At 36.8% G+C, this 20,869-nt stretch overlaps 1 protein-coding gene and 1 long non-coding RNA gene across 3 annotated transcripts in view; one reads left to right on the top strand and one right to left on the bottom strand.

The window, feature by feature from the left end:
• Positions 1 to 989: 989 nt before the first annotated feature.
• LOC136257434 (rho GTPase-activating protein 24-like) lies at positions 990 to 20,847 on the bottom strand. Of its 2 annotated transcripts, none has more exons than XM_066050642.1 (16): positions 20,657 to 20,847; positions 18,809 to 18,854; positions 16,548 to 16,658; positions 16,287 to 16,386; positions 15,160 to 15,272; positions 14,871 to 14,994; positions 14,639 to 14,716; positions 12,490 to 12,627; positions 11,762 to 11,855; positions 6,722 to 6,818; positions 5,453 to 5,577; positions 5,068 to 5,195; positions 3,451 to 3,525; positions 2,537 to 2,635; positions 1,976 to 2,084; positions 990 to 1,331 (listed from the first exon to the last, which is right to left on the bottom strand). In XM_066050642.1, the coding sequence occupies exons 2-16, from the start codon at positions 18,848 to 18,850 to the stop codon at positions 1,199 to 1,201; spliced, it is 1,566 nt and encodes a 521-aa protein (XP_065906714.1). In that variant the 5' UTR covers positions 18,851 to 18,854; positions 20,657 to 20,847; the 3' UTR covers positions 990 to 1,198. The 2 variants fall into 2 exon arrangements, with proteins under 2 accessions (XP_065906714.1, XP_065906715.1); XM_066050643.1 differs by having other exon boundaries at positions 2,588 to 2,635.
• Positions 3,888 to 20,869, top strand: part of LOC136257436 (uncharacterized) — a 32,833-nt gene continuing 15,851 nt past the window's right edge. The window contains exon 1 of the long non-coding RNA XR_010701996.1: positions 3,888 to 3,980. This is a non-coding gene — a long non-coding RNA (uncharacterized lncRNA). The remainder of the gene's footprint in view (positions 3,981 to 20,869) is intronic.

Genomic DNA, 20,869 nt, shown 5'->3' with positions numbered 1-20,869 from the left:
TTGCTCAACCTCAAAATATTTCAGCTATATGGTATATAGCCATAAGATTTGACCCTTAATTAGCTGTCACATGACCATCCAAGACTAGGTCATGGTAATTGTGTACCCCAACATGTATAAAAAAATTATTTATCTATTTTTAACCCCGGGCTAGATGGACTGCCACCCCCTGCACTGGCTATTAAGTGCTGGACAGCTGGAGTGTACCAGCTACTGAAACAAATCAATCGAGAGTGCCAGACTCAAGGTGACCCTCGGAATAGGCCAGATCGACCATAGACGGCATCGGATGACTAGTCAATGACCGATGACCCCGTAAGCACATCACAGCAGACCTTAACAAAGAAAAACACAATCGACATCGAACCCAGAATAAACAACAACTGTAATTCACAATCCACTTCTCAGCCAACATAGGGGCAAGTTTCCGAAAGACATTAGTTGCAGTAGGTCCCATGCCTCCAGTGGCTGCAAAAACTAAAGGGGAAAAACAAGCTCCCAAATCCAATCATCAACGTTTCTCTTGTTCATGAAGTTGGTAGCACCTTGGCAGTAGGAAGCGAGAATAGGAGCACGTAAAAGAATTAAACACCCTAACATCAAAAAATGCACGCTGTCTGTTCCAACCCCAAAAATCCCTAGCAACAACATCAAGTCGAACTCTATCTTCTCTGTTGGCAGTAGCGTATCGGAGAGATTCATGATCTAAAGGAAGAAGAGCAGGCTCAACACCGGCATCACAGCACCCCAACATTTATCACATAAATTATACACCCAGACTCATTTTCAATCTTCTTGCTATTTTTCCTAAGGGAGCATGCCCCCAGACTCCCTGATTTAATGGAATGACACATGCTGTGTGTGCTCTTTAACTTTTGTTCAATATAATGCACCCAGTTACAACCTGACCACTTCCTCCAGCCCTGTTGCTAGAAACACTAAAATAATAATGTCCTAGCTTATGTTATCTGTATTAAGGGGTTATCTAATGAAGAAAGGTAGTGAATATTAATTCTTACTTATATGTGTAATATACGTACATGCATCGTATAAATACAGTTACACAAAAATATTAATACAAAAATTTATACAGATATTGGATCAATATATTGGCTAAAATAGTATAAAATTTTCCATGCAGTACAATGACCAAAATTAAAGTTATTATCTAATAACAGAGATGTAAAATCTTTCCCATTTACAATTCTGAGATTTCATCACTAACATCACCATCCACCTCATCTGTTTCATTGTCATAAGCAATTCCAAAATTTTTAAATGTCTCATCCAGTGCATGTCGTAATTCCTCCACTCTCTGCTCCGATTGTACTCTACATAATTCAATGATAAATGTACAGTTTAAGAAAGCTGTACCTTACACACACAAATTAACTACCACATGTGTAGAAAATTTTGTGGCATATAAAATATTGTCGTTTTCGTGGTATGAACCTGATCCACAAATTAATCCACATGTAACTCACGTAGCACCTCAAGCAAACTTCAGAACAGCTAGTAGTCAATGATGCACCTTTTAATCCCTACATTAATGTGTAACATAGCAACAGCACTGGCTTGTAGACCACGCAATGGCTTTCTTTAAGTATCTGTGACTGTTTATCCCAGCAGGCAAGATTCCTCAGTGATGTGAAATATGGTTTGTTTCCTCAATATACATCATGAGACCAGACCATGTGTTGCTCGAGTGATTGGTTCTAATTATCAGTTAGTTAGTGTACACCCACCATCCTCGTCATACCACATTGTTCACATCATGTCCAGTCTGACTATCACAGTACTAGTGTTGAGGTGAGGTATAACTCTGAACCACAAGTTTCAAGATTAAACCATGAAAAATTTCACCCACAAAATTTAATACACTTGAAATTTTTTTTTTTTTTTTACAAACCACGAAAATGTTACCCACAAAATTTAATACACTTACAGTAGTTGTATTTTTAAAAAATGGCCATACCTTGCTGTCTTTTCTTGGTTGTAGCGCTTCTTCCAAAGTCGCGCTGCTTTCTTGTGTTTAGATACTTCCAGATTCAGAGCATGTATTTGTCTTCTCATTGCTTCAATGTCTGTATGACAAGACAAATAAACACCATCTTTAATCAGTGTCCTTACAGGTAGGTATCCAGTCACAAAGGGTGAATGATGTTTAACTTTTTCACAACTACTAATATGGGAATATGTGTGAAATATGTGTTGGACAATGACATCAAGTAGTTTGTGTCATATAATGTTATCAGTAGGTGGGTAAAAATGAGGGATGGGCACATGGAACATTTTATAAGACAAAGTACAAGTACATAATAAAGCTTGCTCTTTCTGTTTTGCAATTTTATTAGAAAAAATCACAAACCGCCAAAACTTCTTGATCAATATACAGTACATAGTAATTTGTAATCACTATATCTCCTTATAAAACTCTTGGCTGAGTGCTACATAGTAAAATGTGTACACTGTTAACATGTATACAGTGGTCATCTTTCTGGTGGATAATAGTGTGACCGGACACCTCTCTGCATACCAGCAAACAAATTGTTGAACATGCCGTCATACGTCGGTGTAACAGGGCTACCTGGTGAGTCCAGTTTACGTGATACAGCTAGCTCCGGATAGGTGGGTGCTAAAAAAATAAATAACCATGTACACTTTTACGCTACATATGTACAGTAGCATGTAAACCTCTAATACTAGAACACATCATTCGCTCTGTGCCAGGATAAACACACTTACCATAAATTCTCATACGGTAGTCTTAACAGGGACGTTAAGTCAAACAACACCCACTTTAATATGTTATTTGCCATCAAATTCGTGCAACACCTTAAGTCACACAATTATTTTAAAACTCCTATGCAGTTTTTAATCACAAGAACATGTGTCACCCACATGTGTCACCCGCCCATCAAACAGGATATAAATAAGACAGTAGCCAGCATTAGTAATTTATGAATTTTGATGGCAAATAACATATTAAAGTGGGAGCTGTTTGACTTAGTGTGACTTAACGTCCCTGTTAAGACTACCGTATGAGAATTTTAGAATATTAGTTATGCTACCCAGCTGAGTGTTCAGTATGTATTTGCATCCATAGCAGTTAACAATTATAGGAATGATTCATAATTACATGCTGTTATATGGACGCAAATACATACTGAACACTCAGCTGGGTAGTATAACTATAATATTCTAAATACCAGTAATCACTCAGTATTTAGGTGTGTCTTTTCAGTTGTTTTAATAAAAATGATTAACAGCACGCAGAGCAGCATTTAATTGTAGACCTTGGATTAAAGTACCACTTTGTAGCAATGGAGGTACTAATCACTGTACCAAGTATGAATGACATCACTTAAATTGTCATACAGGAAAGTTGCAAATGGTATGTGAATTACAGTTATTTATGCTGAATATATTTACAAAGGTTATCTACTTTACCTGGTGTGTGTTCAACATGTTCATCGTTTTCAAAACTTATCAAACTCTCTTCAGTCACTGACACCGGTCTCTCATCTGTACAACAGTGAACAACAACTAATAAATACACCCCCTGTAAGTTTAAAAGCACTTAATATATTTTATACACATTTATAGTATTGTCTGTTATTTCATTGTTGAGGGGAGATAGGAGGTAAAGTATGTAGTCGTAATGCAAGATGTTACTTTCTACAGTCAATTTAGGCTTTTGTGAACATGTGAGATTTGTGTTAACAATCACTTACGTTATATTTTTATACATATTTAACACAGTAACTTCAATACACAGTGGAATAAGGCTCAAATAAAACATTATGCACCATCGAATTTGCAGTTCATAGAGCGTAAACTGATAATTTCACATTACAGAAATACGATGGAAGATACTCTATTATGGAGCAGTCACTTGCTCTAATACAACAGTCAGGAATGGTGATATACTCTAATAACACAATCAACTTTCAAGCTGATTTTGAAAGCTAATTAGTGAGGTGAGCTATTGCCACAATTACAACAATCAGATATGCATGCATCATACAGTATCATACAGTACAATAGTACTGTATAGTAGGGACCACAAAGGAGTAGGCGTGGCCCATGGGGATAACACCACCCAAAAACCAGCCTCAATTTCCCTGACGACGATGAGACAGTATTGGTTAGGTAAAACTAAGCCCAAACAACCTTTCAGATCGACCTGAAATGCTTTCAACAAGTTGCTATGGAATTCTAAAATAATTTATTTTAACAGAATTTTCTGACTGAATGACTGAGTAACTGACTGATGCCTTCAGACAAGCGTAATTCTATAATGGCTAAGGCTACAAGCTTGATTTTTTCACTGTTCGACATTGCTTCAGCCCGAGAGGTGCCTTTTGGCATATCGCAGTACGTACAATGCATTCTTCATGGATTTACCAGTGTCCTCCTTTGTGTCCCATTCATCTTTGCTGACAGCGAAGTGTCAATTTGGTGGTAGCATGTGATGGCTTCCCTTCGTAACGGAAATTACCCATATTTTTCATAGTGGCTATTTTATTAGCAGAGGCGCTTTTCGAACGGTTCTTAATTTGTACTGCAGTGTAATGGGTTGAACATAGCCAACAACGAAGCGTAGTGGATACTTCACTTTTCATCTGGACGATAATCAATATAACTGGGGTGCGGCACCATTTCTTTCAGTATGCGAGGATTGCAGAGGTGCTTTTCGAACAGTCCTTGATTCAAAATGCTGTGTAACGGGTTGAACATAGCTGACTACAAAGTGTAATGGATATTTCGAGGACAAAGGCAAGTCCATGATGTGCGTGTTGTACACATTGCGGTTGGCGAAAAGGCACATCTTGGGATGAAACAATGCCGAACAGTGAAGAAATCAAGCCCATAGCCTTATCCATTGTCAAGTTATGTTCAATCAGCCAGTGTAAAATTCTGTTAAATAGGAAATTCCATAGAAGCTTTTTTGAAAGGGTTTGGGTTTGGCTGTGCCTAACCAATGCTGCCAGGGAAATTGAGGCTGGTTTTAGGTCTTCATGATCCCTACTACCGTACTGTATGATACAACAAACACAATCTTACCAGTCAACTTCTTGACAGTTCTTAGCGTGGCTTGTTTGTCTAACCCACTCTCATCATACACTGAATTAGTCCAGCTATAGCTAGTCTTTCTGCTCAGTGTCTCCTGTGAGACCCTTCGCTCTGGAATCCTGGTAGAGAAATGTATACATGACTATGAAACTTGTGTGTACAGTGGAGAGTTGATTATCCAATAATATATGTGTACACTACATCCAAATAAAAATGGGGGGGGGGGATATTCTGTATAGGACAGCTAGTTCAATCACAAAAGCATTCATGGAAGTGTAGTTGATCAAACCAGTGAAGGGTGATGATTGAATTGACTCATTTATGTATGTGCTGAGTTTTGTAAAATTTTTTTAATGGAGTAAGTATATAGACACACCTCAACTTGACTGGTAATATTTCATCATTAGTTTTAGGGAACAGATCCTTGTTAGCTTCAATCATGATGACCACAAAACGTGTTAGTAGGTTGGAACAGGCTACCAGTTCATGTGGATTGTCTGACTGTTGGGAACATGAAACAGTTAGAATACAATGTCATATACACACGTGCATATGCCTATGTTTACGCACACCTTACAAAATGTGCATTAAATAGAATCACCAAGATAGTTGGTCTAACATGGCAAAACTGTAATTTCTCTAGAGCTTAGAGGAGGTTGGTCACATGTCATAGCCATATGACGTATTGATGCGTGTTATTGCACAACCAAAAATGGTATTTGAAATTGGCATTGATATTTTCTATCCTTTTCATCACATCCACACGAAGTATTCATGATGTAGCCTTTGTTTCTTGGTTAAGAAAGCCACACAGCATGCTTTGTGGCTGAAAGAAGCCATAATTTATCGATACTAATTCATGCATTAGAATACTTTATATCGATACTGAGGTGTTGGGGTTGAACTTTTCTTTGAGATCATGAGATGCTTGATGACACGTGACTAACCTCCTCTGTCTAGAGCTTACGTAATCACCTGCTACAAGGAGTCTGGTACAGTATTATAGCGACAGACTGTTGTTGGTGATTCTTGAGCCTACCTACTCTAAGAGTGATTTCAGCAGTTTGTCAGATACTATTAGATTTGTTGAGTGCTCTATTAGGGTATCTTGACCTAGGTACTTATCTAGTGCGGTGTCTGGTGTCCCGGGTTCTGGATATTTCAACTGATCTGTGGTGTTTGTGACCAGCTGAGTGAAACCCATTGTGTCTACAAAATATAGCAGTCATTGAATAAACAGCTACAGTTGAAATGCATGCTACAAATGAATTTATTTACGAAACAGCATGTAGTACACTAAAGGGCATGTGAGCTGTAGGAACTTGTTTGCAATGTGGTAGAAAATTTAAAATTGTCATTTCCTTATTTTAATTGCCGTCTTGTTTGCTTATGATTTAAAAAACTATAGCTTAATGGATGAATCTGCCAGTTCATGGTTGAGCCAAGTTTTGTCTTTGTAGTCGTATGGTCAATCAATTAATTAAGTATCTCAAAATTTGGCTGCCCGCATATGCACCATTAACAACAAATCAAGAGTACAAAAAAACATGGCAAAAGTTGGCGTTTGAGTTAACCTAGCTATGTATGTGTTCAGTTTTTGATGCATGTTGTACATTAATATTACAGGTACTAATACAATCAATACCTCAGGTCTTAGCAAGTTTGGTCCAAACACAGTTCCCAGGTTTGAGCTGATCATTTTGTTCACATCAGAATGTTGTTGTACATCATATAAAAATCGACTGTGTAGTGAACAGACAAAAGTACATACACATCTTTATCAGTGATGGAATCTTTACCTCTTACATAATAAAATTCACACACACAAATACTACACATCATATAATACAGTAGTACTGTATGATAGAGATTAGAGATGTACCAATAAGGATTTTTCTAGGGCTGTACCGACACCATTTTAGATCCAATACCGATATCCAGTATTTATTGTCTATTTCTGATGTAGACTACTGTATGGTACAGCTCATTTACAGGTTTACTAAATCACTTAGTAGTCACCTAACATATGTTCACTTAGTCACCCGCCCTCAAGTACATGATAAATAATTATAACATGAAAGGCACACTGCAGTACTTGATAATACTGTACTCTTCTTCTCCATGTTCTGCAAATAATTCTGGAGACTAAGCAGCGTATCTACTGTAGCTCTAGCCGTTACTCTGGTTACTGGTTGAATAATTATTTTTGTGGGCGCTGTAAGGGCTTCAGGAAGAAACCGCCGCTGTTCTTCACCCCACACTTATGCCCCGAATATAAAGGTACGTGCTTTAAACTATAGTCTAGACACTGTGACCAACGGGAACTAAGTGATTTAGTAACCCCTCAGGCACTAACAGCCTCAGGCCATCGGGGTTACTAAATCGCATAGTTCCCTCGGTCTTGGTGTCTAACTATTATACAGGTTTTCTAATGAACCAATATCATATACACAGTTGATAGTTCAAAGTCGAGCTGATATGTACATTATTACAGCATAACAGAGCATGTAGCATAATCGCTATGGCTGTGTTAAATTACTATAAATTATCAACAATGCACTCCTATTATTTGTTGGTACTCATGACAGCTCACAAAAGGTTTTTATCCAAACTTGTCTGTTTTTGTCAGTGCAAATCTCACAGAATTAAAAAAACCCAACCACTGAAAAACCAACAAAGTGGTACAAAAACCCTCAGAAAAAGAATTTTGACCAACGTGGAACTTGAAGCCAGGCCAACTCATGCTAGTTAAGAACTTTAAGAGCTTTACCATTTGACAACTAAATCACTTTGGCCAGTAAGGCACTTTTCATGGTACTTATACTAAGTACTTTTAATAGTGCGCATAACTCAAGTGAAACATCTCTATTGTAGACTTAATTGCAATTGACCGACACTCGTAATATCAGTATCAGTACTGCCATAGATTTTTTCAATCGTACTGATATCCAATTAATCTGTACCTTTAATATACCTGGTTACCTATGGGTGGTGTAGCTCTATTACACTACCCAGACAATTAGGCAACACAAAAAATCTAATTAATGCTCCCACAAAGACTTCTCCAGATTACTTGTATTTTGATTATTTATTCTGACTACACAGCAGATTGTTTAGTTCATATCTTGTGGTGCAGTTCTTTATTCTTAGTGTAACAGCTATACTTCAGAAGATCGGGTAAGAATATTAACAACAATCATTTTTGCGTATGCACTCATATGGCTTCTAATAGCTTGGTGCTATGATAGCATAGAAATAGGCCTGTTCGTTTGTACTGAGCAAGAAAGGCTTTTTTATTACTACAATGCAAAATAAGTATTTGTAAACTATATCGGTAGCAATATCAGTTTATTAAGCGTCGGTGCCGATTACCAATAGGTACAAATTGCCATATTGGCAACTGATCTGACCAGCCAGCCAATTATCAGTACATCTCTACTGTATGGTATGACAAAGGTTTGTATTTGCCACCAAAAAATAATATCAATTGAAAAACCAACCTTACCTTTCCTTCACTTAACAATGGTATAGTCAAGTCCACACATGCTTTCTAGAGCAGCCCAAAATGCTTTTAACGAGTTTCTAATTTTTCACTACTGACTAACCAACCAATGATTTACTGTAACTATCGTATAGCCTAAGGGTCATTCCATGTCAAATCAACAAGGAATTTAGGGTCACCTCTCAGATTTTGACGAAACTTGGCATGTTTATAGTACCTGTGGTGCTTATCACTCATGCAAATTTTTAGCTCCATACATTCCATAGTTTCTGATTTATGACCACAAATATTTTGAATATTTCATGAAAATTTGATCCATCTCTGGTTACAAAATCAACTGCAACTTTGTACTGTGTAAATATTTTTAAACACAATTTTCACTGATGGAAGACTGTAGATTGACCTTTCCAGTGATCCCTAAATTATGGGATATCTACTTAATTATGGTTCAAAAGTACTTCATTGAAAACTTTAATCCTCTATATTTTGAAAAATGCTGCTTGAAATTTTTCAAATTCTTTTGTGAATAATGATTGGGTCATAGTCTATGTTTGATAAAATTTTTGTGGTGGGACCACAATGGGCTCAAGAGATATAATGAATTATGTTGTGGTATGTGGAGGAATTTGCAGACTATTATTGCTGTATTGGAGTGTACACCTCCAATAACCACTCACAACAAGGCCATGCCAAGTTTGTCTTACAGAGTGAAGGTGTCTAGGTACACTGAAACCTGTATTAATGACCACCTGTATTGAAAGACCATCTATAAGCTGCAGCTAATTTATACTTTAATTGGATCTTAATGTATAGCACCAAAGCGTCAATCTTTTCTAGCAAATCCAAAAATGGTCCTTATTAGACAGGTTGACTATAAATGAGATAATTATGCATCCATAAACACATTAATGTTGTACCATCTCTTCAGTTATACCTTATTTATTAAGTAAAATCTCGCTGTTATACACTTACATACATATCCCCGCTCTACACTATTCAAGTTACGTACATGGCTGCATAGGTACAACAGACCTCCTTAAAAAGGATATCTGGGTACCTTGATAGCCTCATGATCTCACTTTATAATTGTACGTACATTTTGGACCCAAGACAAATCTGTGGGGTTTCTCAAAAATGAACACTTTATCAATGGTCCAGGGACTCGGAGAGAGAAGAGTTACTCTGTATATAGTAGATGCATTACTTGTACCAAGAGTTTTTATATATATTATTAACACTTGCTTGCACCTCAATGTGTGATTTATAGTACTGTAATTACTAAAATTAATGGTTTTTCAAAGTATTTTGTGTTCACGTTTTTGAAGATCAGTACAGGTAAATGGTAAATATGTGGTCAACATGTTTACTTCCTATGTGAGTATGTGTATGAATTTATGACTTGATCTTCAAAGTGGTCGTGAATTTAAAGTAATGTAGTAATTAATTTCACACATTGAGATACAATTAATGCATGTACGTATATGGTAAAACCCCTCCATTGTTAGGACCATAATAAAGTGCTCATATTACAGAAGCTACAGAAGTATCTTGGTCCAAAAGTATGTGCGCTGCTAGAGTGGGAGTACAGTGTATAAACAGGTGTCCCGGTTATCAAGGTATCCAGGTATCCCTTCTGAGGAGTTCTGTTGTATGTATCTATGCAGCCACATACGGAACTTAAATATGGCTAAATCCACTACAGTGGGATTCAACTTAATAAAGAAGATACTTGTGAAGAGATGGTACAACATTTACATGATGTTTAGGGACACATGGTGGTCAGATCTATAATTTATAGTCAACCTGTCTAATAAGGACCATTTTTGGATTTGCTAGAAAGGGTTGATGCTTTTGTGCTATACATTAAAGAAGTATAATTTAACTGCAGCATATAGGTGGCCTTTCAATACAGGTGGTCACTAATACAGGTTGCAATGTACCTATACACCTTCACTCTGTAAGACAAACTTGGCATAGCCTTGTTGTGAGTGGTTATTGGAGGCGTACACTCCAATACAGCAATAATAGCCTGAAAATTCCACCGCATACCACAACATAATTCATTATATCTCTTGAGTCCATTGTGGTCCCACCACAAAAATTTTATCAAACATAGACTATGACCCAATCATTATTCACAAAAGAATTTGAAAAATTTCAAGCAGCATTTTTCAAAATATAGAGGATTAAAGTTTTCAATGAAGTACTTTTGAACCATAATTAAGTAGATATCCCATAATTTAGGGATCACTGGAAAGGTCAATCAACAGTCTTCCATCAATGAAAATTGTGTTTAAAAATATTTACATACAACAAAGTTGCAGTCAATTTTATAACTAGAGATGGACCAAATTTTTATGAAATATTCAAAATATTTGTGGTCATAAATCAGAAACTATGGAATGTATGGAGCTAAAAATTTGCATGAGTGATAAGCACCATAGGTACTACAAACACATCAAGTTTCGTCAAAATCCGAGAGGTGACCCTAAATTCCTTGTTGATTTGACATGGAATGACCCCTAAGTATTTCGAGGGGTGGGGGGGTGGGTCAAGTTTGAGTAATGTTGGAATAAACATCTTGCGGATTAGCAACCAATCCCATTATATGGAGGTCTAAATATTTTGAGGTAAAATTTTTACTGTTAGCCCCCAAAATCTTGAAATCTGCAAAAAATTTCTTCCTCAAAATAATTATTAGCTATACAGTATGTAACCAACTGACTATACCTTCAGCAAAGCATAACTCAACACACTGGCCACTTTACTTAGACCTGAGATGTACCTTTCACCACTACAATGCAAACACTTTACTATTTTTTGTGTCCACTACTGCATACAGTGTAGGTATTGATTTGTGGGTAGCATATCACTGGCTTCTTGTGTTAGCTATCACAATTAGTAATTATTGGCCGGATTGATTGCAAAAGGTGTTTCTTGTACCAATCTTCACCATAAAATTGATTACATGGTAAATGTGTCCCGACTGAAAAAACCTAGTAATGTCACCATTTCCCTTTGTTTTCAGTGATGTTTGGTTCCACCATTACACGGTATTACAAGCACGATGTGATATTCACCAGTTGACAGCTAGGTGCTGCATGACTTTCCACAACTACAGCATTATGTATGGAATGTAGTTAACATATTCTAATAGAACAATCACCTAGAATTCCACCATACCTGATGTACTTTAGTAAGTTGTAATTTGGTCTTGGTAACAACTCAAGAGTCTCTTTCAGTACAGTTAGTCCATTAACACTATCAATATCATAAGCTGTAACAACATCAAGTCAGTAACAACACTGACATACATATTTGTGACCGACCGAGCAAAACCCCACCATGTTCACAAAATTCTATTTAGCTATTGATTGAAGACTACACTATAGCATACCATACATTTTAAAAAAAATTATGCACATTTCAATCTGTAATATGAGGATATACACCATCAGATTCACATGTTCATAAAGACTGATTTGTTTTGTGTCCATACAGTAAAGGGAATGTGAATTATGAGTATTTGAAGTTTACCATAGTTACTTCCTTTATTGAAATAGCATTCTTGTTTGTCCACACAGAGGGATATAGGTAAAGAGCACTATACATTGATGGATTAACCTGTTCACACTGAACCAAGTCCCATTATGATAACCTGTTTCAGTTGTGCATTATATGATTGATCAACCAAGTACCTGTAATGTATTCACCATACAGCTGCATATGTAAATTGAATTTTTTGCTGCGAGTGTTCCCAATAATCTAGTGCTATAACTCCCAACACAACTGGCTGAAACTAACCCATTGATAGACAACAGATAAACAATAAAATGAAATTCAAAACTATACATACAGTACATTGTGGGGTTTTGCTCAGCTGGTAACATAACATGCATACAATGGTGTACCTTTAGTAGCATCAATGATTTTCCTGTAGTTGTAGTGGTCCACTACTGGCTCAGGTAGTTCTCTGAGGTAGAGCTTGAGTAGTGAGGCCACTGTGTGTACATCCTCCCCAACATGTGTAGGGAACTCTATTTGGTGACCTAGTAGTAATAATGTCATCAACTGTTATAATACAGCTATTGATAGTAGGGGTGTGTAGTGGATGAAGAAGAAATTTCACCATAGATCAGTGCAACAGAGGACCTGCACCACAGAAACAAACGAAAGGTAAGGTGTACGATTGTGACAGAATCTGAAAGAATCCCATGTTTGTACAAACCAAAATTTACAGTAGAATGCATACATATTTCACAAATGGACGAAATGTATTTATAAAAAAATCTGTAAAGTTTTTGCACACTTATTTCGTGATGAAGGTGCTACAGTATTTGGTATCATCACATTCCCCAAAGCAACAAAAAAATTTTATTCTGTGTCAATGCAACCAAGAAGATGGAAGAATAGCGATTAGTTTACTTCGCATGGGATATGATTCACTGTCTTTTTTCCCCCACAGTTTGCCTTTTCTCTGGTTGTAGAAACAACCTAACTATTGCCAAGAGTATATAATAGTAGCCAAGAGTATCGAACAGGTGTATTACCCTGTGATTAATGATTGTGTGAAGTAACACGGATATCTCAGTAATTGTTCGTTTATATTGCCATAAAAGGTTGCTGTATTTAGCCCAATTCAGCCACTAAACCAAGTGAAACACGATAGCAAAAGTTAATAATAGTGGAGGGAGAGTGTTTAACACTGCATAGGTCTGTAAAAAATGATCCTGAGAAATTCAAAGGGATTCTTCAGATGTGTAAAATGTTCACACAGGCAGAACAAGGAAATGTGTTGTACACTAAGAGAACAAAGAAATACAATGATTGAAACAATCTTCACCTATGGAGAATACCACAAATTACAGAGTTTTACAGAAAGAATCCCTTTGAATTCTCAGGATCATTTTTTACATGCCTATACACTGTTAGGCACTCTCCCTCCACTATTATTAACTGTTGATGATAGTGTTAAAGGGAAATGGCTAATGTTGAAGTTCTGGCACTTCCCTGAAGGCATGGCAAATTGCACATTTGTGCAGCAATTTTTTTTAGCGAGCTGGAGTTATCTTGGGTCCATACTACACTTTCCTTGAACAATAACTGTTGAATACTTGGTGAATACAGTGTAACTCGGAAAATTGGTGAACATAGACCCATTGCCACAGAAAGCATTTAAAATTACCATTTCGCGTAAATGAACAATTACTGAACTTTGTGTTATTTTATGCAATCATTAATCACAACCATTCCACACTCTTGGTTTCTATTATACACTCTTGCTATAGCGGAAACCTGTTAATGGGGAACATGAATCTCCCCACGACTGCATTCTTAAGTTATGACCACTTAAATAAACTTCTGTAGATTATGTGTTTATATTCTGTATTACATACTACTGTACAAATCGATCTTTCTTTTGTTACCACTGCACATATGTAGCTTCTAAAGCTCTTAGCTTCTAGGGCTAAAATTTCAGTCGACCATTTCTTTGGCTATCCAGATAAAGAAAATGGAATCTGAAAGTGTGCAAACATATGCCTTGCAGATCTGGTCACAATTCAACAACTTTCCAGGTCAATAATATTTAATATCCTGTTATGTAGATGCCACTCTTTATGAAAAAGTCCATGTTGAACATCTATACTAAACATAAATGATTCAACTTGGCTCATGAATTAATGACCACAAAGTATTATAATAGACCAATAGAGAAAAAGCACATATCATAATCCATTATGTGGCATATAAAGACAATAGATGGCTTTTCTATTAGGAGTGTACATGGGTACAATGTTTAATGTGAATAGTCATTTACTTCATTGTTGAAGTATTCTATTGTGTGCAGATTGAGCTCCAGGAAACAGTGAGTTATGTAATACCTCTAGGAATTAAATTCCATGCTAATGAGGAGTAAATACATACTTGTGTGTGCGTGCATGCGTACATACGTATGTGTGTACAGCTATGGTAGTGTGTGCATGTGATATCTCCTTTTTCGCAGTCAGGGTGAAACACAAGAGAAACAAATACATGCTTAACATACTGTAATGTACGTACCTTCATTGAACAATTCCTTTAATTCATTTACTCTTATTGTTGATCCAGGGAGTCGAAATATCCCAACTTCTTTTAAGCCTACCAACAGCAAATTGCAAACAACCAGCAATAAATGTGTGTGTGTGCACGTGCATGCATGCGAGCAAGCAAGTGAGTGTATGCATGCATAGCGACACATACATACATACATACATACATACATACATACATACAGCTGTCAGTTATGATTCACCTTTTTCTTTCACATACTCACAACACCTGTCTACAATAAATGGGACATATCCTCCTCCACCAAACTCTTTTTCTATTGCAACAGTTTCTACAATAGGTCGTCCAAACATGGCACCACCAAAAGGCTGTATAGTAACACAAAATCAATCATGTGTACAGCATACATACAGTGACAATAAGGTGTACACACAATACACAGACACAGTATACACACACAAGCACGCACTACCATAGCCGTACACACAGACACACACACAGACACACACACAGACACACAGACACACACACACCTCATACATCACTCTAGTAATGGCGGCAACCCATGCTTGAGTCTCAAAGGGATCTTCAGTGTACATTAAGAATGAATCATGAGTGGCAGTAATTCCTTGACCACCACTACCAGCTGGAGATGAACACATACACACATGGACAAGTGTATGTACACCAGACATCTAATGCGGCAGAATTTTTCCTTAATATAATATATAATATTATGGACACCCTCAGAGCAACTGAGTTGAGGGTACAGATTGAGTAACTGCTATAGAGCATAATGCACAGTAGCAAATTATTAAAAGACGATTTTTGTGTATTCCACTACTTGTATTCAGTGTAGGTTCCTAACTAGCAAAACTCAGTAAATCCAACCATATAGTAGAATGTGCAATATGGCAGTCCAGTAGATTTAGTGATGGCCACTGTGGGGTCCTAATTAATCAGATCAGTTATTGTATATGGACTGCTATATAATAAAAAAATTTGGTGGTAAAAAAAAAATTGGCGAAAGCCCTACTGAAAAATTGGCAGAAAAAACTTTGCCACCTTAATTAATGTATGCATTATCTGATCGAATGAATGATAGATTATAAAGGAGCACGTAAGTATGCTATCTCTACATAAAAGTACCACATGCAAGTGTGCCATTCGTCAGTGTTATGAATGCTGAGAGCGATGTTTAGTTTTACAGTGAACCTCGCACTCTGGGACAGTGATCCCATGCTCAGTGCCAGGCAGGTTTTAGTCAAATTCTTCATGTGGCGATGAACTGTGCCTTCTTTCTTATATCTCTTGGTAGCTAGTAATTTATTACAGGAAAGATTTCAATGATGCAACATGGTCTCGCTATATCTGCTCATGTGATTGCTACTAAAACATTGGCAGAAAAAACTTTGGCAATTGAAGCCTTATTTGCCAAAGTATTTTACTGCTGAAGTTTTTTACTATACAGTATGTGTATACAGAAGTTATCTTGTTTAGCACTTCAGTGTCACACTTTACAGTATCCACCTCAGCTATTTTTGCTATAACAATTTAGATATGAGAGTTCATACCCTATATACACAAATATTACAAATTCTTATCATTTAAGCCTTCAAATCATATAGCTAGTTAACATGACACATGTGTATACAAGTACCTGTTATCTCAAATCGATACTGGTTGGGCAACTTGGGATCATCTGGTAATCTGGTGAGCTTGTTTCCTGCCAAAGGGACTGTCCCTAAAGGCTTTGTCTCCTGAACATAAACAAACAATACATGCAATTCATCTAATGCACAATATTTTAAAATCACTAAAAGTGTTGTCCCAGAAGGAGTTGCTTTCATCAAAGTTGCATTACATACATCTTCATACTCAGATAATTCATTTCCATACACCTCACAACACACACACTTACATTGGGATTTCTATAGTAGAATAGAATGTCTCCTTTTAGTATAAACCATCTTTTATGCCAAGATGGTATCCTGCCACCTTTCTTATGTAGATAACCTTCCTTAATGACTTTCTATAAGAAAATGATATCATAATGACAAGTGTACATGCAGTACATACATGGTTGAATGGATCAGCACTAAATAATAGTTAGACACCAAGACCAAAGGAACTAAGCGATTTAGTAACCCCGATGGCCTGAGGCTGTAGCGTCCCGAGCACAGCGAGGGTGCTACTAAGGGCCAGAGGGGTTACTAAATTACTTAGTTCCCATTGGTCGCGGTGTCTAGCTTATTTAGACTATGGTTTAAAGTACATATCTTTATAGCCAGAGTATTAGGGTGGGGTGAAAGAGCAATGCAGAACAGCAGAACGGTTTCTTCTTGAAGTCCTTACAACGCCCACAAAAATAATTATTCGACGGTAACCAGAGTAATGGCTAGAGCTACAGTAGATACGCTGCTTAGTCTACTATTTGTCCAGAATTATTTGCAGAACATGGAGAAGAATTGTATTACAGTATTATCAAGTACTCCAGTGTACCTTTCGTGTTATAATTATTTTTCACATACAAAATTGCCTGAGGGCACCCCCCCTCCCTAGAAAAATCCCTGGGCAGGTTACCAAATGAACATGTGTAGGTGACTAAATGAGCATGTCAGGTGACTAAGTGATTTAGTAACCCTCTAAATGAGCTGTACTATAGTCAAAGATACAGATAGATCTCTGGTGTGCTGAAATAGATTGGTTGGGAGAGCTTTTTTTTGACTGAAGATCTGCTTGGTTCAATCTCTGGTTTCGACAAAACTTTTTTTTACACTTGTACAACAAATTGAGTCCATAGCAAAAGAGCTTCATCACAACTTCAGGGCATGCTCCCTACAAAATTTAATATAATTTTTTTTTATGAAGAGTGGAATGGTTATTACAACACTACTTATGGCTTACAACACATATAGTTCATCCACATACACTTGGATAGTTGATAGACTGCTCAGTGTGTAGGATGAAATTAATATGTATGCAAAACTGTAGTGAAGCCTTGATTGTATGCAGTCATGGGACCAAAAAAAAGAAGGCGGTCTTAATTTATTGCAGTACGTCACGAATACCTTAACTACATGTATGTTAAACATTTAGGACTTGTAAGCCTCATTAATGAGACCATGCTTGGGATGTGCTTGACACTGTTATAATGAGGTGGTTTATTAAGCTTCATGTCACACTAGCTTACATGTATCACTATACCTCACTTTCTTGTACATGTATGTTCATTATACAAACATCTGCGCTAACCCAGAGGATCGGAAGTCAGCATTTCAAGCACTACTTCTTCTAGAACTTCTTCTAGAACTGAACAGGTATATTCATGGCCAAATTCTCAAGGACCACCGGCCGAATCGCCAAATTTAAACATCCAATACAAGAACTACATAAACAATATATCTAAATACTCGTTATAAACTAAGGAGGTCAACTATGTTGTCTTTGTTTAGATAACAGTAACCGCAATGAAGCTATGGAATATAATACACCTTTGTAAATAGTTAGCTGGGATTCCCTGCTGTTGCTAGTTCGGGCTGGGTTTTTTTGACAAAATTTAGACTTTGTTGTTTGACCAAAGAACTATTCTATACAGTTTACTTACAGTGCAATCCATTCCATAGCTGGTTTTTTCGTGATTTGTCCGATTTTTGCTGTTGTACATGCATATTTGCACTTATGTCCACCATGTCACATCCGCTATAAAACAGCCAACTGTCTGTCTTCATCAATGTAAAACACTTTCTTTGTTATCAAATAATACCATTCAACTCGAAGAACCATTTAAACTCACCTTTTCAAAAGGTTACATTTTGCACTATTACATAACAATTAACAAATAGTGCCGGTTATCCCAGCAATGGGACCTCTATGGGCATGTCCGCTTCAGTACTAGCGCATCTTGCTACGAAACTTGCTTTACAAGTAATAACAAAGCTAAAGTTAATTCTATGACTGAGTTATGATGCCATGGGAGGGAGTGGCCGTGTATGAGTTAAGCAAAACAATGATGCTACACTCTGTTACATTGTCCGCACATTTTATTTCATCATAGAAAATCAGTACAATCACTTCTATTACTAACTGGTGCACTGACAAAAACACAGTGGTACTGTCAAAAGACATACAGGACATTCATACATATACATACATACATTGATAAACTTATAGACAACTTACATTTCTACTAAGAAGTTTAGACTGTGAAAAAGAGTGTTCCATTGTCCTAATAGAGCACAATAAAACATCTATTAGTACAATACAGATAATGAACACTATTGTATTATAGTTATCAATAAATGCATTGAGTCATAGTCTTTCAGAGTCAAATCATGAATGCCCTACTAAATATCTGATTGAGCACACATTAATTGTTTATCATCTTCTCTCTAGTCACCTTCAGATATATAATCCTTATTAGTGAGGTGTCCTGGTTCTAAATGTGTATTGACTAACTAGGAACACACACCATGTCCTGATTATAATCAAGGTGTACTGTACTATACATGTCAGGGCTATATGTAAAGCCAGTCCCTGTGGCTACAATTTCCTTCTAAAGCTATGGTATACAGAAATTTTGGTAAAATATAATGACCAGATGACAGTCATATATCATTTCTGTTAGCAAAAGTAGTTAAGATTTTTAACTGCTAGTACACAGGTTTTCAGTTGTACTGCAACCAACAAAATTAGCCAATAAATGCTCACATGATAACTACATAATATAGGAATGTGTGATTTGATTTATGTACTTGAGATGGTGGCCAAACAGTCTAGTCCAACATATGCAAACATAACGCTCTTAACACATCACTCTCAAACTGTATACAATCAATCCACACTTACAGTTTATAGTGGAACCACTTAACCTTCAGACACATGTACAGTACGTTTAACTTAAAAAACAGTTTTAGAGGTCCCTATAGACCATCTACCTGTATCTGCCAATACAATTTTACCTGTACAACAGTAAATTTTCATCAAAATTGATCCCAATGTCCCTATTATAATTCTACTATATGAAGTCAGGTGACATGTTTATCAGGCACAAGAATTGCGACACTACAACAACACACCAACATCACTAACAACTACAATGATTGCATAAAAGGACATGGGTGGAGGACCATTGCTAACCATCAAAAGACTGCTGCTATATACACATAAAATAGTTTGTCATAAAGGAATGAACAGTTGTAGCCCTTCTGTTCACATCCTGTGTACATGACATTATACACATGCATCACTACTAGTAATGTACATGTTAAGGACACACCCAATATTTTATAAGTCAACAATGACTGTTACCATATGTGGCAATAAACAGGCTTCAGCTTTTTTTAGATCATCTAAATGACTACACACATTATGAATACACTAAGTGAAATATCATCAATCCTTACAAAGGTTTAGCTATATTTAACACTTCTCTGTCCATCAGAGGTGCTAATGAGATCAAAGATGAACTAATATAAGCGTTGTACAGGCCACCCAAACACTTGGGACTATAGTCTCATGTGACGAGAACTCCTGGATGCTTTATTGATTAGGCAAAGCACCTACTCCAAAAAGCACAGGCAGGTGCTTATAAATAACCATGAAAAAGAGGTTTGGCCATGTGAGTTCCAGAAAACAAGGGTGTTTAACCAACACTTCTCTTGCAAAAGTGTTGTAGGATGTCTGAAAATGAATTATAACAAAAAAGCTACACCAATTCTGTTGCCTGTTCCATGCCTTACCATGTTACAGTAATGTAACCTGATCTTAGATACTAATATTGCAAAAAATTCCCATCAGATTCCTTCAGTGTTTGGTTATAAAATAACCGCCTGAGGTGTTTGCTTTAGCACATCAATATGTTATACACGGTACAAATTGGTTAGCAAATTGGACATAAATCCTCATTACGTCTCCACCCATAAATGTCGCCAGTTTTTACCCACCTCGCAAAGAGAGCATTCTTAAAATGGTAAACGTACAGCACAATCACACAATACAACACTATAAATGCAACAAATAGTAACGCACCTGTGTATGAAGAGCCGTGTGGGTTTTAATTGGAATAATTTGCGCGGATTATGTTAACAGCTGCGATCCATATGTGACGAGTAGAATAACGTTGAAATCCTTACTGCTAATACCTCTAGGGAGCCGTACAACATTTGGTATACGAACAACTCGAAGGTTACACCGGAAGTCTACCACGCCTCTACCCTGTATATTTCCGAAAACGGTATTTAT

This window comes from Dysidea avara, chromosome 6 (genome assembly GCF_963678975.1).
Source record: "Dysidea avara chromosome 6, odDysAvar1.4, whole genome shotgun sequence".
In the NCBI taxonomy this organism is placed as follows: Eukaryota; Metazoa; Porifera; class Demospongiae; order Dictyoceratida; family Dysideidae; genus Dysidea; species Dysidea avara.
The sequence above is the reverse complement of the archived record's forward strand: the minus strand, read 5'-3'. Positions and strand labels throughout refer to the sequence as shown.

Coding starts and splice junctions, on each gene's coding strand:
- LOC136257434 (XM_066050642.1), bottom strand. CDS start 18,850: ATGGAACACTCTTTTTCACAGTCTAAACTTCTTAGTAGAAAT. Junction 15,273..16,286: donor GTATCGATTTGAGATAACAG/GTACTTGTATAC, acceptor GTTCATCTCCAG/CTGGTAGTGGTGGTCAAGGA. Junction 1,332..1,975: donor AACCAAGAAAAGACAGCAAG/GTATGGCCATTT, acceptor TGAATTATGTAG/AGTACAATCGGAGCAGAGAG.